Genomic DNA, 21,262 nt, shown 5'->3' with positions numbered 1-21,262 from the left:
TTTTTTTTTTTTTTTTTTTTTTTTTTTTTTTTTTGCTAGCATCGCTCACCCTTGAGTCCAGCATAGAGACATGTTTATAAAAGCTACCTTTATGAAGAGGCCTGTGGTAAAAAACCTCCCTCCTCCTCCACTGAATCGTGGGCCAGCAAGTTCACCACAAACCACTTCTACAAAAACAAAATGATGTGTTGGCTTCCTGGGAAGAAAGACGGAGGTCTCTGGCTGGGCCTCCCCCTGCTTGTTCCAAGCACCTGCTGGGCTGGGAGCTCCCTCATCCCCAGGCCTCAGCCTTTGTTTCTAAGTCCCCACAACTGCCCCAGCACTGCAGAGGTTGCTCCACTCTGGGAGGATCATTCAGGGAGGACATGAGCCCCCAGATCCTGAGTGGAGTGTGGGTATTCATGGTCTTTAGCTCTCTTTAAAAACAAAACAACAAAACAAATAGCCCTCTAATACTTTCCTCTCTTTGGGATAAAAACTTGCATCCACAGAAATATCTAGAATCCATTACCAGCCAGAAACATTGACTGTCTCTGCGTAGTCTTGATACCCCAGGATCCGGACATCCCCAGAAATTATACCCCACCCCCCAGGTGGCAGTGAAGATTTGGAATGCAGTGCTGGGGTTTGGGTCATATCATCCCTCCCCCTCCCCCAGTATAGAAACAGTTAAGCCTCAACATGTTCCTGCCTGGCCCCCGGACCTGGACAGGCGCCATCTGCTTGGGTGGCTCTTCCAGGACCAGCCTTAAGCCTGAGGAGAACCTCTCCCAGCATCCATGCTGGCTCCAAACTAGTGATCAGTCAAAAGCCCTGGCAGACTGCCCACAAGGAATGAGCTTTGGCCTGTGTCTAAGCCCCCGGACAGTCAAACCACAGAGGCACCCACCGTTCCTCCCTTTCCTCTGTCCGCAGCGCAGTAGGACTATGGACTACAGAAGGGCTGAGTGTGGTTTGTAGGGGAGAACCCAGGAGTTTAAAGGTGATTGAGAAAGGTCAGGAGAACACAGGAAGAAGGGTGAGGTTGTTGGGGAGAGGTTCTGTGAACAGGCTTCATGGAATGTGGGTGAGAAGAGCAAGAGTGGGGAGGGACCAGGAAAGCACCAAGATTGCACAGAAAAGAATCCAGTGACCTCAGATGTCCATACCGGGACCCTGGAACTCTCTAACCACCTGAATTCTGAGTGTACCCGATGCCCAACAATGTTCTACCATGACCAGAACTCTGGTCCCAAGGACTACAGCCCATAATCCTATCAGAGTCCTCCTTTCTCAGTGTTTAGCATAAACACACATACAGATAGTGTATGAAATACACAATTTCCCAGGTACCAAGGGCCAATAGCAAAAAGGGTCTCTAAAAGAGAGGCAAGTCAAACCTACTTCACAGTCTGTTTCTGGTAGAAGTGGTACCTCACTCCCTACTTAAACCAAAACAAAAAACAAAAAAGCAGAGCAAACCCACGTATGCATTTTCACTAAAATTAAAATGAAGCCACTGCAGCTTCTCCATGCTGGGTTCTCAAAGCCAAACTCTACAACACCATCCATCTCTGAGACCTACAAGAAACGGAAGGGCCCAGGTGGGACAGAGCAGATGTCCTGCCACATTTGCTGATGAAGAGCGTGTCCCCCACCCCTGCCGGCTTCGGAAAAGCTGTATCTTTTCTGTGATAAGAAAACAAGGGCCTGAGAGATTCAAGAACAAATGCAAGACCAAGGGAAAGGAACAGCCTCTGGCTACAGGGAGCCCAAGTCCCCCTGCCCAGGCTGCAGGTTGGGAAGGGTACTTAGTGCAAGCCTGACTAACATATATATGGCTTTTTAATCAATGCTGGGAACAAGTAGGGGACAGGGAAGGAAACACAAACTAAACAGGATGCAAACCTTAGCACGTTTTCTCCACCGCCCATTTGAAATGAATGCCCCGTGTTTCCTGGCATTCCAAGAAAACTGTCTCTAAGGAATGGAAGCGTGGGACCTCTCCACAGGTTGGCCGGGGCCACTCCAGCTACCATCACTGAGGGTCAAAGGGTCCAGAGGGTCAGGAATGGGAGTTGCGAGGAGCTCGGCACTCTCCAGCTTGTCACTGTCCACCCAAGCTCCCCTTCTTGACACCTCCTCCTTACCTGGACCTCAAGGGAACTAAACACCCAAGCGTCCCTTTAACAGGTCTCTGGCTCTGTGCAAAGCACTTGTCTTCAGATGGTATTTTTCCACTCACACAAAAAGGGAAACACAGGCAAGATGGTGTGTGGATGCAAATGAATGCGCTGCTTGTACCCTGCAGAGGGGCGAGGCAAAGACCCGGGAGCTTAATTCTAGGCTTTCTGAGTAAGAGGACTTCTGTTTCTTCAAAGTTTGATGTTGTCAACAGGAGCGACATCCCAGGGCTGGCAGTCCCTGGCAGAGTCTGACAAATCTGGTGAATAGTTTATTTCCACAAATGTCCCCAAAACCCCACTCCGGGGGGGAAAGCCATGACTGACAAGAGGGCGTCTATGATGGCATCAAGGGCTTTGGTCCCAGTTCTGAACCCATCCAGTATCACATCTCGCCGCCTTCCAAATGGCCACCTGCAAGCTCTCTTCTGGCATCTGACCGCTTAGGCAGTGGGCTCGCTTTCCCTTGGCGTCTCTGAAGACATTCTCCTCTCACATGGCTTCACTGTCCGTGACTCATTCCAGAAAATGAAGAGAGATGTTCAAAACAGGCAGGTGGGGATGGATGGGCACGTACACCTATACAAACACACACACACACACACACACACACACAAAATGCTGGCCACTATGTTGCCTTCACAGTCAAGAAACAGAATGTGCTTGCCATTTTGTTGGTCCAAAACCCAGGAAAAGCAGGAAGTGCTTCAACTGTCTGACAGTAGAGGGCCCCACTTGGGGTAAGGGGGAAACCGTGAAAGGGCATGCAACAAGGACCGATCCGGGGACAATAACAGAGCCAGGCTTTTCTTTCACCTCTTAGGGGACTCTCTTCACACAGCCACCAAAAGGAAGTTGGTCTTTAAAAAGAGAAAAAGGAAGGAAAAACAGGACACACCGCAAACAAATGAAGAAACCTCTAAGGTCGCGTAACTGAGGTATTGATAGCTCTGGATCTCGTCAGTGTCCTCAGGGGCGTGGCTCCTCGGGGGCGTGGCTCCTCAGGGGCGTGGCCCCGGCCGCTGGAGCCTACTTGTTCTTGCCCAGAAGAGCATCCACTTCTTCCTCAGGCTTAAGAGAGTGCCACTGGGCAATGGGCCTCCGAGGGTTGGCCAGCATGTCGGACCAGTGCCGCAACTCCGTGCCTGTGGCGTTGCTGCCTACAAAGATCTTTCCGATGGCTTCATTCTTGCCCAGTTTGTCGTAGTCTAGCACGGTGACGACCACCTGGACTTTCTGCAAGGCAAGCAAAGGAAGGAAGGACTTCAAAGGAGAAGTGGGAGCCCGTGACATGCCCTCTCCTCTGCCACTGTGCACTACAAATGATAAGGAAGTGCCTCCAGGTTTCTGGCTTCCAGTCCAACTCCAATTAAATTTCATTGTAGAGGCCACCACTTTTTTTTTTTTGGTAAGCAACCTATATTCCTGCCAGCGGGTGTACTTGAACATACACAGTGCTCTAGGCACTGTAAGACCTTATGGAAGGGGAGTGGCCTCTAATGAGGTCAGTGGACACATAATAAAAAAAAAACACACACGCAAGTGTTCCTCAAATACAAATGACTTTTTAAATACATATTCTCTCCTGTCAGTCTATACTGTAAATGGTATGGATATACAGAAATATATAACTTTTTAAAAATCAGTTCATGTTCAGGTAATGGAGGCCCTTTAAAAGGGTCCTCTACAGGGTCCCATCCCAGCACTGTTGGGTCCAGATCCTTCCCACTGGAACATACCCAGCCCATGGCTGACCTCTAACTAACTCCCCACGCCTGTCTGGTTAGCTCAGAGCCCAAGAACCCAAGGCCCGCAAGGCTTAGCACCTGGATCTGCTCAAAGGGGATCTCGAAGCTGAAGGACTCGTTGAAGTAGGGGTTCAGGGTCTTCTTCTTCACTGTCGTCTTCTTCTTCTTGAGTCTCTTACCGTTCTGCATCAGGTGGATCTTCACGTAGGGGTCTGCAGAGAGAGCCCCCACCCAAGCGATACCTCAGCTCCAACGGCCCTCCTAGTGTCCCCAGGTCTCCACCCTGCTGAAGCCAGGCCCCTGGGAAGCCCAGAGGAGGGACAGGAAGTCCCAGAAGCAGAGGGGTCATTTGGGTCACAGGTAGGAAAGGTATTGGGCTATCTCTAACTGTTCACTTTTAGGCTCCTAGTGTACAAAGTTAGGGGGACTTCTGAGTTTAAGAAAGGCCTTGAGGAAGGGTGGGGACTCCCTGGTAAGGTGCCTGGGCTGGGAGGTGACTGAAAGCCAAAGCACACTTCTGCCAAGTCCTGACCCTGCATCGCCAGTCTTCCTAAACTGACCAGTAAGAGTCTGAGGACGCACGAGGGAAATGATCCAGCCAAGGGCACAGGTTTGGTCAGTGACAGAGCCAAACCCCAGCTATAAGGCTGAGGAGGCTCAGCAGAGGTAGGAGGCTTTGCCATTAGCATCCTGTGGCACAGGCTAGCCCTATGTCAGGTAACTCTGGAACCAACAGCATCTTTCGGAACAGAGTTGGCAGAGCCTGTAGCCCCTTCTGGAAAAATATCCCCTACTCTTGTGGCATGGCAGAAAGGCTGACTTTGGGTTAAGCCCTGCCCTGCCACTTCTGATTCTTCCTAAGAAAAGTTCTGTGTCGTTAGCTCACTTGGAGAACAAAATTCTTCTTCTGTCTTTTCCTCCATAGCCCCTGGAGTGTGGCCAGAGGGTTACTTATGAGAAGACACTCAGATATGGACAGGCAGGTGGCGGTGGACTGGAAAGCCTGTGACTAGAATCCAGTAAGACTTTCTCTTCTCCCCCTGGGCTCAGAGCAGTGACTGGCTCACTGCTGCCACACACTGGCTCCCAGTGGTTCTGCATCACCTGAAAGGCCCCCTACGTCCATCTTCTTCAGGTTCTTGGCCTCCAGGATACAGACGGTGAGCTTCCCAGCCGTGGGCACGTAGCGCAAGGAGGTACAGATGTCACCCAGCTTCTCTGGCTGTCCAGGGAAAGAAGCAGGATTTAGGTCACTTCAGCTATCCAGTGGCCTCTAGTGTGGCTGACCCCATGTCGGCAAGACTGGCAAAGCAGTGACTTCAGCCCAGTTGTCAGCTCCCATGTCTGTAGCAGAGGTGGTCTCCAGCTTCCAACATCACTACCTCACACTGCAGTTCGCAGCCATGGCCTGGGGAAGCTGGCGTTCAAGAAGGCAGAGGACAGGCTGTAGCGGAGGGACCTGACAGGCCTGGTGGATGTAGGGTATGCTCCCATCCCCACCAGGCTCTGTGAAAGGGGCACAAGAAGCAAGTGCTGGGTGGCCTAGTGGTTAGTGAGCTTCTTCCCTGATCACCCCTACCCCCGCCATCCTTCGATATCAGCTACGAGGCTTGCAGGGCGATGTGGTTCTCAGAGCACTTCCCTCTCCATATATTATGTCACTTAAACCTTTGTGTGACAAGGCAAGGACACTTTGTAACCAACAAGAGATCCAGGTTACCTGGGAGACCTGTTCCTCAGAGTCAGACAGCAGCATAGCTTTGGGCAGGAGAGGTCTCTGGACTCCTGACCTAAGGCTCTGCTGACACCCAGTTTCTCAGAGATGGGGCCGCCAAGGTAAGGATTAGACCAACCATTCATGCCCTCCTTCAGGTATGCAGACCCTCATCTCTAACAAAAGGCAAAGCCCCATCTATCCTGCACCTCTACTGAGCACCGTGCAGGCTGAAACGGGTCACCCATGCTGGCAAAGTAGCTGGAATGGGAGTTCTGGCATACAGCAGATGAGGGGATTGGTTGCTGTAGCTAGAAGATAAGCCAAACACTGAGCATCCTATCGAATCAAGGCTGGCTTTTCTGGTGGGTAAACCGAGGTACAGAGTCTGATGGGCAGTGGGACCTTAAAAGGAAAAATGATAAGGTCGTCCTTATTTCATGGCTTGCTTGACAGACACCAGGAGCTGTACAAGGTACTTGAGATGGGCAGTTAATTCCCAGCTGGAACCATCTGAAGGAAGGCGCCAAAGCCTCGGGTTAATTAGCTTCTCCTGGATCATCAGCCAGGCTGTGGGGAGCTGGAGTCTTCACCAGCAGACCTGACTCAAACCGCCGCTCCCCCTGTCATACATGTGGTGGGCAAGCCTCAGCCAACAGTGAGAAGCCTGGTCTCGCCACTCTTACCTCTTCCTTCTCTCCGCCTTGTAGGTCTCTCCATTCCTCGATGGGCTGGCCAAGGTCCACCGTGTTCATGGGTACCTTCACCTCCCCAATGATGTCGTGCTTAGAGAAGCGGTCAAAGTCATAAATCGCCATCACCAGGGTCTTGCCTCCTAACTCCTGGTATGGCACCTGTAGGGGACAGACAGGGTCAAAGTGGCTTTGTCACTTCCAGGGGACACTATGGGAAGACCCCAGGAGCGTAGGCCTGTGTCGCTCACAGGTACCAAGCAGACTGTAAAAACCAGCAGGTAAGATGGAAGGGAGGCTACTACATACAGCCTGTGCCATACTGAGCATATCCCAGGGCTCCAGCCAAGGCTGAGGACCAGGGCAAGGTGTGCAGAACCCAGGGGCAGAGTGAGATAGAGTCGTCGGGTTCCATCACCTTGAAAGTGAATGTCTCATTGAAGGCTGGGTTCAGTGTCTTCCGATGCACCTTGGTCTCATATTTCTTCTTCTTGTCTGGGAGGAGGAAGACTTTGACATAAGGGTCTGATGTGCCACCCATGTCCAGGGCTGGGAGTTCCGCAGCCTGCAGGACACCCACGGTGAGCTGTGGAGTAAGAGGATGTGTCTGAGCCTCTGGGCTGCTCCAGCACCTGATCTAGTCCCAGACCGGGCTCCTGCCAACACCCCAGCCTCACCCCAAGTGGGAATCTTGGGAGTGGGGCCAGGCCAAGTTCAGCCAGTAAGTTAATAGCAGAGTTCATCTAAAAGACTTTCCCCAGTAGAGGGTTATGGTGGAAGCCAGGGTCAAGGTTAAAGATATATATGCCCTGTGGCTTCCAACTGTCCCACTCCACAGAAAGACGCGCATGGCCTACCTGTCTCTAGGGTAACCACTTCGACCCACACCCCATCCCCATTCCCCAGGCCCACACACCTGGTTGGCTTGGAAATCATAGTCCAGAGAAAACTGCAATTTGCCCAGGTTCTCTGGCTCTTTCTCCTCCTCGCCTTCACCTTCTCCTTCAGTCAGGCCTGTCTCTGCATCGTCGTCATCCTAGGAAGGCTGCAGGTAGGAAGAAAGTTTAAAGGAGATGGCAGAACAGCCCTTCACAAAGACAGCAGAAGCTGCCCCAAAGCCCCCAAAGTGTGACTCGGAGCACTTCCGGGGACTCCATGGGAAGACCCACAGGCTTAGGGGATACCATGGGAAGACCCACAGGCTTAGGGGACACCATGGGAAGACCCACAGGCTTAGGGGACGCCATGGGAAGACCCACAGGCTTAGGGTACAAGGCAGGCAACAGAAACCAACATTCAAGGGGAGGAGAGAGGCCTGAGCTGGGCTCAGCTCCTCTACAGCCCCATACTAGGAAGACATGACTCTGGCTTGGGCAAGAATCTCTCCTCCCTGTGGGGTCAGTCAGGCACCACACCACAGGCTAAACAGCTTCTAGAGGCAGGGGGCTCACTTCCCTTGTAAAACCCTCTCAGTCCTTTGCCCAGCTCAGATTTACCCAACCTGGATGAGACATACCAGGATTGCAGTCCAGTCAGGAACAGAGCGAGTCCAGAGAGGCAGAAAGAGAAGGAAGTGGTATAAGAGAAAATCCTTCCACTCACAGGAGCCCTGAAGTCATGGCTGCTTGAAGAGTTCAGGCTGGGCTGCAGGCACACATGCTTGCACACACACACACACATGTATATACACAGGAACATACATGCATGCACATACCCATGCATACATGCATATACACACTAACACACGCACAAGCATACCATCCATGTGCACATGCATGCACACACATATGTATGTACACAGGAACACACATGGATGAATGTACTCAGACATATAAGCATATGCATACTAATACATGAGCAAATATATACACCATCCATGTGCACGTGCACACATGCGTGCACGCACGCGTACACACACACACACACTCTGCAGGCTTTGAGGCCCAATAGGCACACGGACACATGAGCATTCAAAGGCCATCCTGTCCCTTGGCTGCTTTTGGCTGCTTAGTCCCTCCTCCCAGCCTTCAATATGATGCCTTGTTTTTGATCAAAGACTTCTCCCAGTCATTCCCCAAACAGACAACAGAGGACAGTGATGCCCCAGACTAAACTTAGAGGAGATTTGCTAAGGGACCTGCTGAAACCAACACCAGCAGGCTGGGGTTGATACATCATTATCTGAGAGTGATGGATGCCACATGGTCCTGTCCTAGTGCCTTCGAACCTGCCCCTCCACCCACCACTCATCTGAGGCCCGCCCCCGGCCAACTAGATGTATCTGTCCTTCAGTCTCTCCTGGCAGGAAAACTCAATGTTACCCAATAGTGTCTTCCTGGTGATCATCGTGGGTGTCTAGCACTCTGTCCCAGTGGCCTCCTTGGGAGTCATACATTGTTCCCTTGTTTTGCCTTTTCAAGGCTGAGCGCATGCTGACATGTGGGTAAGTCCCCTCCCCTTCAGCTGGGGGTGGATGACCTGATAACATAGGTGTGGCACCGGGGCCCATGTAGAGGATGTGGCCCCTGCTTAGAGGGTGGGGGAACAGCTCATACAAAGGAGGGAGTGGTTTAACTGTGGAAGCCCAGAAGCCTTTGCCTCACCTTTCAGCACCAGTAAAGCTGGGCAGGGCCTCTCCCAGCCCAGCCCCTCCCCAGCATCCTACCTGGCCCCCTTTCATGTCCTTCATGTTCATAGCGTTCTTCATGCCTTTGCCCTTCTCCTTCTTGTTCTTCTTCTTCTTGCAGCAGCACTTCTTACAGATGCAGAAGCAACAGGTGAGCAGCAGGAGGCCAGCAACCACAGCCATGGCGATCAGAGCCCAGGGGGGCACTGCCGACACAGAGAGCCCCAGGGTAGACACTCTAAGCCTCACGGCCCTCATCCCAAGGATGGGCATATGTGGGCTGAGACTGGGACTCCCCCATTCTCTTGCCCCATGTGTGTGTGTGTGTGTGTGTGTGTGTGTGTGTATACTTCTCTCTTGACTGCCCCCTTGTGGACACAGCCTGCTGAGTTAGCAGACAGCAGTATATGTGGAAGAAGAGAAGTTCAGGCTGTTGCTGGGGTTTTCTGGCTCTAGTTCTCCCAGAAGGCTGGCCTTGCTTAGCCAGAGGGGCCGGAGAATGCCTTCTCCACTCCCTATGATACCTGAAGCCCTGGCTCCCACCAGTGTAGCTGACCCTGCACAGCAGACTCTGGTTCCACACAGAGAGCCTTTTCCGGGTGTTCTGAAAGCCTCATTTTCCACACTCAAGTAAAGCAGTTTCTAAATGCTGCTAAAACCCTGAATAAAATTGTATATTACACCTTTTATCTTCATCTTTTTTTGAGGAGGGATTTCAGGTTGTATTTGAAATTGAACTTGGCTCCGGTAACTTGGGGTGTGTAACATAAACTCCCTTGGTGGCTTCCAATTCCAGATCACACTCCCAACCCATGCCTCTGGGGCGGAAATCCAAACTTAGACCCAAAGAAAGAAGCCAGCAGATCCCAGCCCAGTGGCCCCCCGCCTCCTCTGCCCTGACATAGGTTTCCCAAGCTAGCCCAGTAACCCTCCTGGCCACAGGGCCACTCACAGGGGATCTTGTTGATCTCATTGAAAAATTTCTCCTTCAGCTTGGCGAACATGTCTTCTTGGCTCTCCCCGGGACCCGTGCTCTCCGTAGAGTTGTCGGCAGGCGCGACGGGTGCAAGGGGCATTGTGGCAGTGGTGGTGGCCGGAGCCACATTGGGCTCCTGGTTCCTCTTGAAGATGTTTCTCATGGTGGCAGAGGGGATAGCTGGGGGTGAGAGGAAGAAAGCAGGGTAAATATCCCAGAAGCTCTGCACAAAGGACCGGGGAGCGTTTCCAAGCTAAAGGCTAAGAATGCATCTCCCCAGGCTGTAGAGATGGCTCAGCCGTTAAGAGCACTGACTGCTCTTCCAAAGGTCCTGAGTTCAATTCCCGGCAACCAGAAGATCTGACTACCTCTTCTGGAGCATCTGAAGACAGCTACAGTGTACTTACATATAATAAATAAGTAAATCTTAACAAAAAAAATAATTACTAATACATTTTTTAAAAAGAATGCATCTCCCACTCTGTAGCGCAAAGATGCTAAGCAGAGTGGTCACAATGTGCAGAGACGACAGCCACAGTAAGGGCATGCTGGACTGTGACAGGTACCTGCTGGGTGTGAGCCACTAAACCCAAACAGTCGGAGGCTCTTTTGTTGGTCTTGTTTGTTTTGTTTACATTCGTCTCACTTAACAGCTGGGGAAACAGGCTGAGGGATTAAACTGTCCTGAGGCCACCCAGCTGCCAGCGGGACCCAGCCTGACAGTCTCTGCCTGGCTCCGAAGCCTAGGCTGCTCTCCTGGGTCCTTCACTTCTAGCCTCCCATGGCTCGGAGCAAGGCTCTCACGGAGGTCCCCCTTGGTGCTCCCTGACTTCCACGGAATGGCTCAACTAGCACTCTGCCTGTCCCCATGACACAGGGACGTTCCCAGTCCCTTCCCTTTCTGTCCTGGCCTCCAGCCTTGCTCTGGACCTTTTCAGATCCACGTCTCTAGCCCTGCTCCTCCCAACAGCCCTAGAGCAAAGAGGTGGTATTCACCAATCCACGTGGGGAAACCAGAGGAGAGGGGAAGAAAGACAGAGGCAGAGACGTGGGGGACCCAACAATCCTGCCAGCCAGAGAACTAAGACCCTTGGCACACTTTGTGCCCGTATCCATTCTGTCTTATGTGTCTAGCCCATATCATACATAAGTTGGCATCCTGCTTTATCTTTTCCTTTATGAGTCCATTTTGTCTTCATCACTAAGTGGCTAAATAATCTCCTACTGTATGTACATGGTGGTACCATGAGGTTTTCACTCCATTAGTAATAGTTTCCAGTGCTGTGTGGCTGGAGGAAGAGTTAAATGGTAGCACCCGCTTAGCATGTGCTTGCCCAAGTTCTGTACTCAGCACCACTATACAGGCACACACGTCAGTGTATAATATATAATATATATACATATATATTATATAACTATGCACTATGAATATGATATATATACATATATATATAATGCATCTATGTGTAGCTATAACCACATATCTATACACACACGTCTATAGCAAGACAAGCACAAACCCCAGTCTTCATTTAAAGTCTTGCTCTTATGAATTCCCAAACTCTCCCCTGCTCTCTGCATGCTGGCACTATTCTTCTTCTCCCGGGGTTGAGCCTCTACAGCTCACGTCCAGACAGGACAGAGCTGTGCTGTGTTCACACTAGCTGCTTCTGTGTCACATACGCACCTTCCTAAGATATACAGTCTTCACATCTGGCTCATTTGCTTTTCCTGTCTGTCATTATGACCTGCATTTCCTTACTGTCTGGTGGGCAGCTGGACACCACTCATCAGCCATTAGATGTATGTATGTATGTATGTATGTATGTATGTATGTATGTATGTATGTATATGAGTACACTGTCACTGTCTTCAGACACACCAGAAGAGGGCATCTGATCCCATTACAGATGGTTGTGAGCCACCATGTAGTTGCTGGGAATTGAACTCAGGACCTCTGGAAGAGCAGCCTCTTAACCTCTGAGCCATCTATCCAGCCCTGATTATTTTCTTTAGGAAAATGTACATTCAAATTCTTTACCAATTAAAAAAATCATTTTATTTTTATTGGGTAGGGCATGCGTGTGCCACCATGTAACTGCAGAGATCAGAGGACAACTTGTGGAATCTATTCTCCCCTTTTAAATAGTTGTCTTTTTATTGTTAAATCATGTCCTTTACAGATTCTGGCTTTCAGTTTCCTGTCAGATAGGGAGTTAGGGTTGCATTCCCCACCCGTTCTGCTGCAGGAGACAGCGGTGGTGTCTCTACCCCACCGAGAACAGGGCAGTGTCAGACACAAGACTTACAAAACGATTCTCTAACCTGAGGGTTGTCTTTCTTATTTTTTTTGTGATGAACTTTCAAATACAAAAGTCTTTAATTTTGATGAAGTCTATTTCTTTGATTGATTGCTGTCAGTGGCATGGCTAAGAACCAGTCACACACACTATGCCCCTTCTTAGAATTGGGAACAAAACACCCATGGAAGGAGTTACAGAGACAAAGTTTGGAGCTGAGACGAAACAATGGACCATCTAGAGGCTGCCACACCCGGGGATCCATCCCATAATCAGCCTCCAAATGCTGACACCATTGCATACACCAGCAAGATTTTGCTGAAAGGACCCGGATATAGCTGTCTCTTGTGAGACTATGCCGGTGCCTGGCAAACACAGAAGTGGATGCTTACGGTCAGCTATTGGATGGAACACAGGGCCCCCAATGGAGGAGCCAGAGAAAGTACCCAAGGAGCTGAAGGGGTCTGCAGCCCTATAGGTGGAACAACAATATGAGCTAACCAGTACCCCGGAGCTCGTGTCTCTAGCTGCATATGTAGCAGAAGATGGCCTAGTTGGCCATCATTGGAAAGAGAGGCCCATCGGTCTTGCAAACTTTATATGCCTCAGTACAGGGGAACGCCAGGGCCAATAAGTAGGAGTGGGTGGGTAGGGGGGGCGTTATGGGGGACATTCGGGATAGCATTTGAAATGTAAATGAAGAAAATACCTAATAAAAAATTTAAATGCTTAAAAAAAAAAAAGAACCAGTCACACAGCTAATGTCACCAAGATTTATCTTAGCTTTCCAATTATAAATTTAGCTCCTGCATTAAGGTCTACAGCCGTGTTGGGTGGTGGGTATTTGTGGTATGGAAGGAAGGGGTCGTGTGGCTGTCCATTTGACACAGCAAACAGCATCGTTCTGGCCACGTATAACAAACAGAGCAGAGCATGCTTGAGAAATGCCCATAATATACAAATATTGAAAAGGCAGGTGCTATGTAAATGCCCTAAATACACGACACTGGACAATCTGTCATCCCAAATCACTAGCCTGCTTCCACCTTTAGCCGGGCCTTTTTCCTCTCTTAGTAAACTGGCTCCGTTTCTATTTCTATGTGTCCCTTGTCTAATTTATTGTTCTGGGTCACAAGATCCTAAAGTCTCAGCAGCTAAGCCCTGGACTCAGATCTGTATCTTAATCAGCTGGCAAGCTGGCCAGGGGGTAAGATAGGTGGTGTTTCTCTCTCCTTCCTTCTTCCCTTCCTCCCTCCCTCCCTCCCTTCCTTCCTTCTTTTCCCAGAGCACTCAGAAGTGGGCAAACTCCCACAGAGGGTAGTATGGGGGTACCTGTCCCTTCCTGTCTTTTTTCCCATAGCCCATGTGGCCAAGGGCCAATGATGTGCCTGGCCTTCCTCCCTCACCCTCCTGGGATATAAGTCGAGACAATGATGCACACATTGGGTGTCGAATGTATAGCAGAATGGCGTTTCAAATTGGCTGAAATCTGGGAAATTCCTGGAGTTGGCCGCTGACCACATGGGTGAGCAAACAGGGAACAGCCATGCTGGTGCTAATGAGACCACACCGCACTCACACACTCCTGTGCTGTTGACAGTCACTCGGTCTCCTCTATCCTTCCTTCCTTCCACCTTTCCCAGCACCCACCAAGATGACAGGAATGGCAGGCAGGGCTCTGGACCAGGTGCTGCAGTGGCTCTTGCCCAGCCTCCTAGGCCACAGACATAGTCCCCCAGAGACCTGCATGGACTCTGTCTCCCTTAGGGTCCTAAAGCCAGCCGGCTTCACGTGCTGACTCCCAGGGATCTATCTCTTCCTTAACTCTGCCTGCCCACGCCACTATATCAATGTCTTGTTTATTCCTTCATTATACCCTAACTGCATTAAATTCCTCCATGTTCCCTTACTGCAGATTATTCCCAAGAATACTGAGATAATGCCCCAGGTGACAAGACAGGCTTCGGAATATGAGGTCTAAAGGAGGTGGGGAAAGCTATCCATTTGCTCTTTTAACCTCAGTGACAATTTAAAACTGCATAAAAAGCCAAGGCCACTCATAACACGCAGTGTCTTCTGAGAGCAGCCCAACAGCTTGAGAATATTCTCGGTTGCTCCCCACTTCTTGAGAGAATTGTCTTAATTCACCCAGAAAAAAGAAGTCACCCACAGGCATCCCAGCAGGGGCTGGACCACGGGACTCATTTCTGAGAGAGACAACGTAAGCTTAGGTTCAGACCCTGGCTGGGGAGCAGGTAAGTATGGATGCGTTGATAGATCCAAGCCAGAGCTTCTGGTCCTTCTGTGGCTACTCTCAGATCTGCCTTGGATACCTGGGCAACGCGCGATGGAAGAGAGCTCCAACAGATGTCCTTAAGGCCTCGGAGTGGACATGAGGAATTCCTCTCTCCAGAGGCCCCAACGCTTGTCTCTTCACCTAACCCTGTCCCTTGGACCCCGTGTGACTGCTCAGCCTTATGTATTGGGATAAGGTTTATTGTGAAAACACAAAGGGAAAGGAACTGGGTTTTTCCTGTAATCCTCTCTGGCCTCAGTATAAGCTGGGTGATGGGAAATTCAGATAAAGACGGGAAATTAAAGATAACACCATCCTGTAGTCAGACAGGTTTCGTAAGAACAGACAGAAAGGATAGGAAGCTTTCCATGCCTCTCTATGAGCCTAGGGGGAGATGCAAAGAGAAAGGGCAACATCTGATGCCTGCGTATGTCCCACTAGTGTCCAAAGCCCACTCTTTAAACAGAAATGGTAGGCAACAGGACTCAGGTAACATGCTCTGTTCCACTGCTCTGCAGAGCTCCAGGCCGCATCCATATTCTCTTATTCAGTCCATCTTACCTGAAAAGGAGGGAGGAGGACTGTGATACACAGCAGGGGGAGGAGCACTGTGGGTCACAGCAGTGGGAGGAGGACCGTGGGACACAGCAGAGGGAGGAGGACTGTGGAGCACAGCAGAGGGAGGAGCACTGTGGGACACAGAAGAGGAAGGAGGACTGTGGGACACAACAGAGGGAGGGGGACTGTGGGACACAACAGAGGGAGGAGCACTGTGGGACACAGAAGAGGAAGGAGGACTGTGGGACACAGCAGAGGGAGGAGGACTGTGGGACACAGCAGAGGGAGGAGCANGACTGTGGGACACAGCAGAGGGAGGAGGACTGTGGGACACAGCAGAGGGAGGAGCACTGTGGGACACAGAAGAGGAAGGAGGACTGTGGGACACAACAGAGGGAGGGGGACTGTGGAGCACAGCAGAGGGGGGAGGACTCTTGCCTTCCTCCTCCTGCTCTCCCAGGGGTACAACAGAGTTTCTCATGCCAGGCAGGCCTATTGCTCCTTCCGTTTTTACTGCCCAAAGACGATTCCAGAACTCACTAACCCAAATGAATAGTTTAGCCCAGAAACTTTATCTTCATACCATAAATTCAGCATTTGGGCACTGCCTTCTTGATACTCACACTGTGTGCAGCCTGGAGGAAGGGATCCTGATGTGACAACTTCATGGGACAGAACTGAAGGTACCAGACAAAACACAGACAGACAGACAAAAGACAGAATTCTCAATGCCCGAAGAGTCAGCCTCTTTCCCTCCAAAGACGAGGGGGGGGGGAACCTTTTTACTTCACTAACATAGTTGTGTCAAGTGTGCTCACAGTTACCCCCATGTGACTCTTGTATGTCATTTTCTCTAGAACCCCTCCCCGAACTCAGCTGGGGAACAAAACCTGTAGCTACATCAGGTTTTTTTCTATTCTTTAATACACACTAAATTTCCTTTCTATTTTCTCTTTGGCATGCCTATTTTAAAACTGTATGTACCTGTGTATAAATATGAGTATTTGTGGACTGTGTTAAAAGGCCTAATAGAGGCACCCTGCCTTAAAAATGTAGGCATTATTAACTTCTTAAAACGTCTTAGTGGTGCTAGAGAGATGGCTCAGAAGTTAAAGAGCACTGACTGCTCTTCCAGAGGTCCTGAGTTCAATTCCTAGCAACCACATGGTGGTTCATAACCATCTGTAATAGGACCTAATACCCTCTTCTAGTGTGTCTGAAGACAGCAACAGTGTACTCACATACATAAAATAAATAAATAAGTCTAAAAAACCCAAAACATATTAGCATGGTATCTTTGGGTCTACTGAATATCTCATAAAGCTTTTTAAAATTTAGCATCTGTCTGTCTGTCTGGTGGGGTTCTCACGTGTCACAGCGCACATGTGGAGGTCAGAGGACAAGTTGAAACACTCAGATGTCTCTTTCTACTGTGTGTGTTCCAGGTCACCAGGCTTGACCGCAAGCCCCGCTACCCCCAACTCATCTAACCAGCCTCTCAGAAGACTTTAAAACGCTATTTGCTTACATAAAATAATATCCACCAGTGTCATAAGATAAAAAGCTCCATGAAATTTTACATTGGATACATAGATTTCCTTCAAAAATGGGTAAAATGTTTACCAAAGATCTTTACATTAAATTCCCCTTTCACAATGAAAATTATAGGCAGGGCAATCCAAATCAGCAGTAAATTAAAGTTTGCGTGTGTTCACTCCAAATGCAATAAAAATGGCTGTTATTAAATCTTAAAGTAATACTAATGCCTACAATTTAAGGTACATTTTAACTTACTTTTCTGACATTAATATATAAAAGATATTGCCTGTTCACCTGTGCTTCCCCCTTCTGAAATCAGGCCTTTCAAGGCTCTTGTCTTATTCAATTAAAATAATAATAATAATAGTAATTTCAGAACCTAGCCTTGGTGCCAGCTCACCCTGCTGAAGCCCCATGACCAATCATGTTAGGTCTGTATCTTTAAAGCTACAAGCCTTTTATTTTATTTTATTTATACTGGAAGTCAGTTCTCTAAAAGCCTAGATCTGGGGTTAAGGATTGCTTATGCTATGAAAAATGACCTGATTTATTTGATCCTAAAGCTGACAAAAGGTAAAGTGGTTGGCATTTTAAGAGTCTGTCTTGTCTTTACATGTGTATCTGCATGCTGGGGCATGTGCTAGTGTTTTCATAGTGTTCCTGTGGTTCATAAACCAAAGACGTTGTTGGCCCAAGTTCCTTTTAGTCTATAATGTAACTAAGATTGTAAAATGAAAAGCAAAGGGCATATTTAACTAAGCAGTCTCAGTCAGGTGTAATTCAGTTGATATTAGTCACTGTTCTGGTCTCTATTGTCAGAGTGAATAGCCTGGCTTTCAGAATACAAGGACACCCAATCCAGGGCACAGCCCTCTTCAAGGGTGGGTCTCTGTAGGCTCTGCTGGTCCTGCAAGCCCAAACTGGAACGATGAATTATGTCTGTGCTTTCAGCTCTCCCTGAGTAATGAAGAAGTACACACCTGCAGACGTACACACGTAGACCGCAGGAAAGGGGCAGGCACTAAACAAAAGCAAAAAGCCAGAACTGTATCCTGATTTGTAGCTTTGTGAGCTCAAGTAAGAAATGAATTAAAAAAAAAAAAAAACAAATGTGGTTTCTAAATACTTAAATCTTTAACAAATTGGTTCATTTAAATTTGGTGGTTAAAAAAAAATACATATATTATCTCCATGGCTGCTATAAATGTTTTGCCTTTCTTTCAGATATAGCTTTCTGGGTTTCATTAAAATACAAAGTAGTTTCATTAAAAATGTTTTCTAAATTTCATAAAGAAAAATAAAACCAAAAAAAAAAAAAAGGAGATACACGGGGGAAAGAAGTGATGGAAACTGAATCATCTAAAACCTAGGCTATATGTCAAATCTTTTAGAAATATACTACTTGGTATGCTTATTTTTTTTTAAAAAAAAATTTTTTTAAGGAGTTTGAGAACAGACACCCTCCCTATATAGGTGGACAGCACTTCCCCCAAAAGACATGGTTGTTTAATGAAAATCTTGGTGCCAAGTATGGGATGTCTCCCTAGGTACTGTTAATCAGGAAGGCCTCAGAGGACCTCAAAACACCACACTGTGACCCCTGTTCTTGGTTGTCCACCAGACCTTGATAGTAGGAACCTAACACGCCTTGGTTTCAGGGCAGAGAAATCAAGCTGGGGGGTCACCTCAAAACTTCCTCCCTAATAGCTAGTATGGTGGCTTGAATGAGCATGGCCCCTATAGGCCATAGGTTTGAGTGCTTGGTCCCCTGTGGTGGAACTGTTTGGGAAGGATTAGGAGGCGTGGCCTTGTTGGAGGAGGCGTGGCCTTGTTGGAGGAGGCGTGTCTCCAGGGGTGGGTTTTGAGGTCTCAAAAGCTCATGCCATTCCCAGGTAGCTCTCTCTGACTCTTAGCTGGGTCTCAAATGTGAACTTCTCAGCCACTGCTCCGACACCATGCCTGTCTGCCTACTGTCATGCTTCTCAGCATGATGGCCGTGGACTCTAACCCTCCAAAGCTGTAAGCCCCAATAAACTTTTTCTACTATATGTTTCTTGCTCATGGTGTCTTACCACCACAATAGAAAAGTAAGTAAGGCACTAGCTTTCAGAATGCCACAATGTGCTCTACCCTGGGGGGAGGAAAGCCAGAAATGAACACTGCATGCTACAATACTGACTTGCCAGGCACAATGTACCCACTGCTATAACAGAGGTATGATGCCTTGTACATGTATGCGAATAACCAACCCATTCCGGATTGGATTTGAGGTCTCCTCCACAGGAGGAAATTCATACCTGGTTCTGCAAAACAGGTCAAGAGCCTATAAGTACAGGGGGTATAGGCCCTAGAGGGAACCCTGTTACTATTGCCTTGCTATATGGACATATTATAGACCATTTTCTAAGTATTTACATTTACTCACTAGATTAGTGCTGCCCACAACCTTGGCCAAAGAAGCTGCTTTCTGTAGCAGTCAATGCAGAGACCACTGGTACAAGTATTGAAAAATAGCTTGACTAGTGAGTGGTCAGCTCTAAACGGGACATCTATATCAAACACACCCACTCCCACTCAAGGCGCAGGGAGCATCTCATCTTGGAAGAAGAAGACAGAAAGCAAGTAAGAGCAGGACAGGGAGAAGTGCTATGTGATTCTGTCTCTGACACGACATGACAAGGGGGGTCACGAAGGCTGTCCTATGTGAGTGCTGCAAACTGAACTCAGGGCCTCTGCAGGAGCAGTGTGCACTCTTCAGCACTGAGCCATCTCTCCAGTCCCTGGTGCACCACCTCTGCTGGTGTGATCTCTGGGAACCCACTGTAGCTATGGTGACCTGCACAAGATCGAGCCAACAAAGTCAGCCCATGTTCCAATGGGCAACATTAACGGGCTCAGCGGGTCACAACAGAAAAAGTGGGAACGGTGTGAAGTGGGGAGGGGTACCCGAGGGAGTGTGAAAGAGTAGCTGAGGGTTGATATGACCAAGATACACTGTTAACATGTATGAAGTTGTCAAAGAATTAATAAAAGACATTCTGTCAAAAGCAAAAAGATTATACTTATACATATATATATGTTATAAATATAAAACATGTTTAATAAAAGTTAAGGAGAAAATAAAATGTTTGAGATGAGAGAGGATTTTGTACAGAGATTTTGTCCAAAAGCAAAGGACTATCAGAAATAAACACAAAGAGAGATTAGGATAAAGCCAAAGAGTTGATAATGTCACAGAGATAATGTCACAGAGACCTTTATGAAATTTAAAACTTAAAAACAGCATGGGTTTACAGAAACTTGCCTAAAGAACCAAGATTTTATTTTTATTAAGGTAACTGAGTTCAGTTTCAAATTAGGAAAACAAGCCTTTGCAGAGTCAGGATTTATTTTTTAAATGTCCCTGTCAAGCTTTGTCAAAGTGTCACACAAAGCTAAGTTTTAAACCCCATTCCTCCTGTCTCACTGCTGTCATGAGCTGGGTGTTCAAAACCACCCTCAATGGACAAAGCCAATGAGAACATAGGGACCAAGAGGGCAGCCAACATTTATTCCCCAGTCAACCAGGTCTCAGGGGATGACGGGGCAAGCCAGACAAGACCCTGCAGCTCCAGCTAGTCACATGCCATGGTTTCTTGATCAGAGAGACCTGGAGACTCCAGAGGTTGAAGTCATCACCATTTATTCTACAAAGAGAAAGCTCAGCACAGAGGAAAAGGTCTTCAATGCTTCCAAGAAAAGCTACTTGGTCGGAAAGACTCTGACCCATCCCAGGAGCTCACACCAGTGGGGTGGGGCACCAGGGGCTGGAGAGACAGCTCAGTGCCTATAAATGCATACTGCTCCTGCAGAGGCTCTGAGTTCAGTTCCCAGCTCCCACACAGGACAGCTTACAACTGCCTGAAACTCCAACTCCCACGGATCCGACATCCTCCTCTGGCCTTCATGGCACCAACACACACTTGCACAAACCCACACACAGACTCATGCACATAATTAAAAATAAATCTTTTTTTTTTAAATTCCACCACCACCTAAAAGAGCCATGGGACCCCACCAAGTCCCTAAGAGTAACTTCTAAGGAGTCTCAGCTGACCTTATCAGTAACCAGAAAAGTTAATCTGGGGCCACCTTGCATGGACTTAAACACCCAGCAGGAAAACACAGCCAAAGAATAAAACAATTGGTAATTATATACACTCCTAAAAGCATCAATAAACTTAAAAGGGGGATAAACAGATCCTTCATATATGTTATGGATTTTAGTTTCGTGTTTTTATGGATTCCTGAGTGTGAATGAGTGGGTCTCTGACTCCTGTGACCTCTCTTGGGCTCTCTTCATTCTGTTGGTTTTTCTCTTGTTCAACTTTGATGTGTTGGCTTTGTGTTATGAGCTGTCATGAGCTGGGTGTTCAAAACTTAGTGGGTTTTATTTTGTTGTATATTGTTATCTCTTAGAGGCCTGTTATGTTCCAATGAGACACCGAAAGGGAATGGATCCAGAGGGGAGGGAAGTTACAGATCTCCTCATTAAACCTTCACTATGGTGTTAGTGAGATACATAAAAATGTTTGCTGCACCTAACCCTCAAGAGACTGGAGTTTAGAGGTCAGGTAGGGTGGGGGTGGGAGCATCCACATGAAGATGGGGT

At 48.4% G+C, this 21,262-nt stretch overlaps 1 protein-coding gene across 3 annotated transcripts in view; it reads right to left on the bottom strand.

Moving 5' to 3' along the window:
- Positions 1-40: 40 nt before the first annotated feature.
- Positions 41-21,262, bottom strand: part of Syt2 (synaptotagmin 2) — a 104,261-nt gene continuing 83,039 nt past the window's right edge. The window contains exons 2-10 of one of the 3 annotated variants that reach the window (XM_029477068.1): positions 15,696-15,749; positions 9,895-10,098; positions 8,982-9,148; positions 7,233-7,352; positions 6,735-6,902; positions 6,311-6,478; positions 5,015-5,132; positions 3,989-4,122; positions 41-3,398 (exon numbers count right to left, since the gene is read on the bottom strand). In XM_029477068.1, the coding sequence (XP_029332928.1) occupies positions 3,192-3,398; positions 3,989-4,122; positions 5,015-5,132; positions 6,311-6,478; positions 6,735-6,902; positions 7,233-7,352; positions 8,982-9,148; positions 9,895-10,081 (1,269 nt within the window). In that variant the 5' untranslated portion in view covers positions 10,082-10,098; positions 15,696-15,749 and the 3' untranslated portion in view covers positions 41-3,191. The remainder of the gene's footprint in view (positions 3,399-3,988; positions 4,123-5,014; positions 5,133-6,310; positions 6,479-6,734; positions 6,903-7,232; positions 7,353-8,981; positions 9,149-9,894; positions 10,099-15,695; positions 15,750-21,262) is intronic. The other 2 variants (XM_029477040.1, XM_021168964.2) reach the window with 2 other exon arrangements.

The sequence above is a fragment of the Mus caroli genome, chromosome 1 (genome assembly GCF_900094665.2).
Source record: "Mus caroli chromosome 1, CAROLI_EIJ_v1.1, whole genome shotgun sequence".
Lineage (NCBI taxonomy): Eukaryota > Metazoa > Chordata > Mammalia > Rodentia > Muridae > Mus > Mus caroli.
This window is presented reverse-complemented; position numbering and strand designations above follow the sequence as displayed.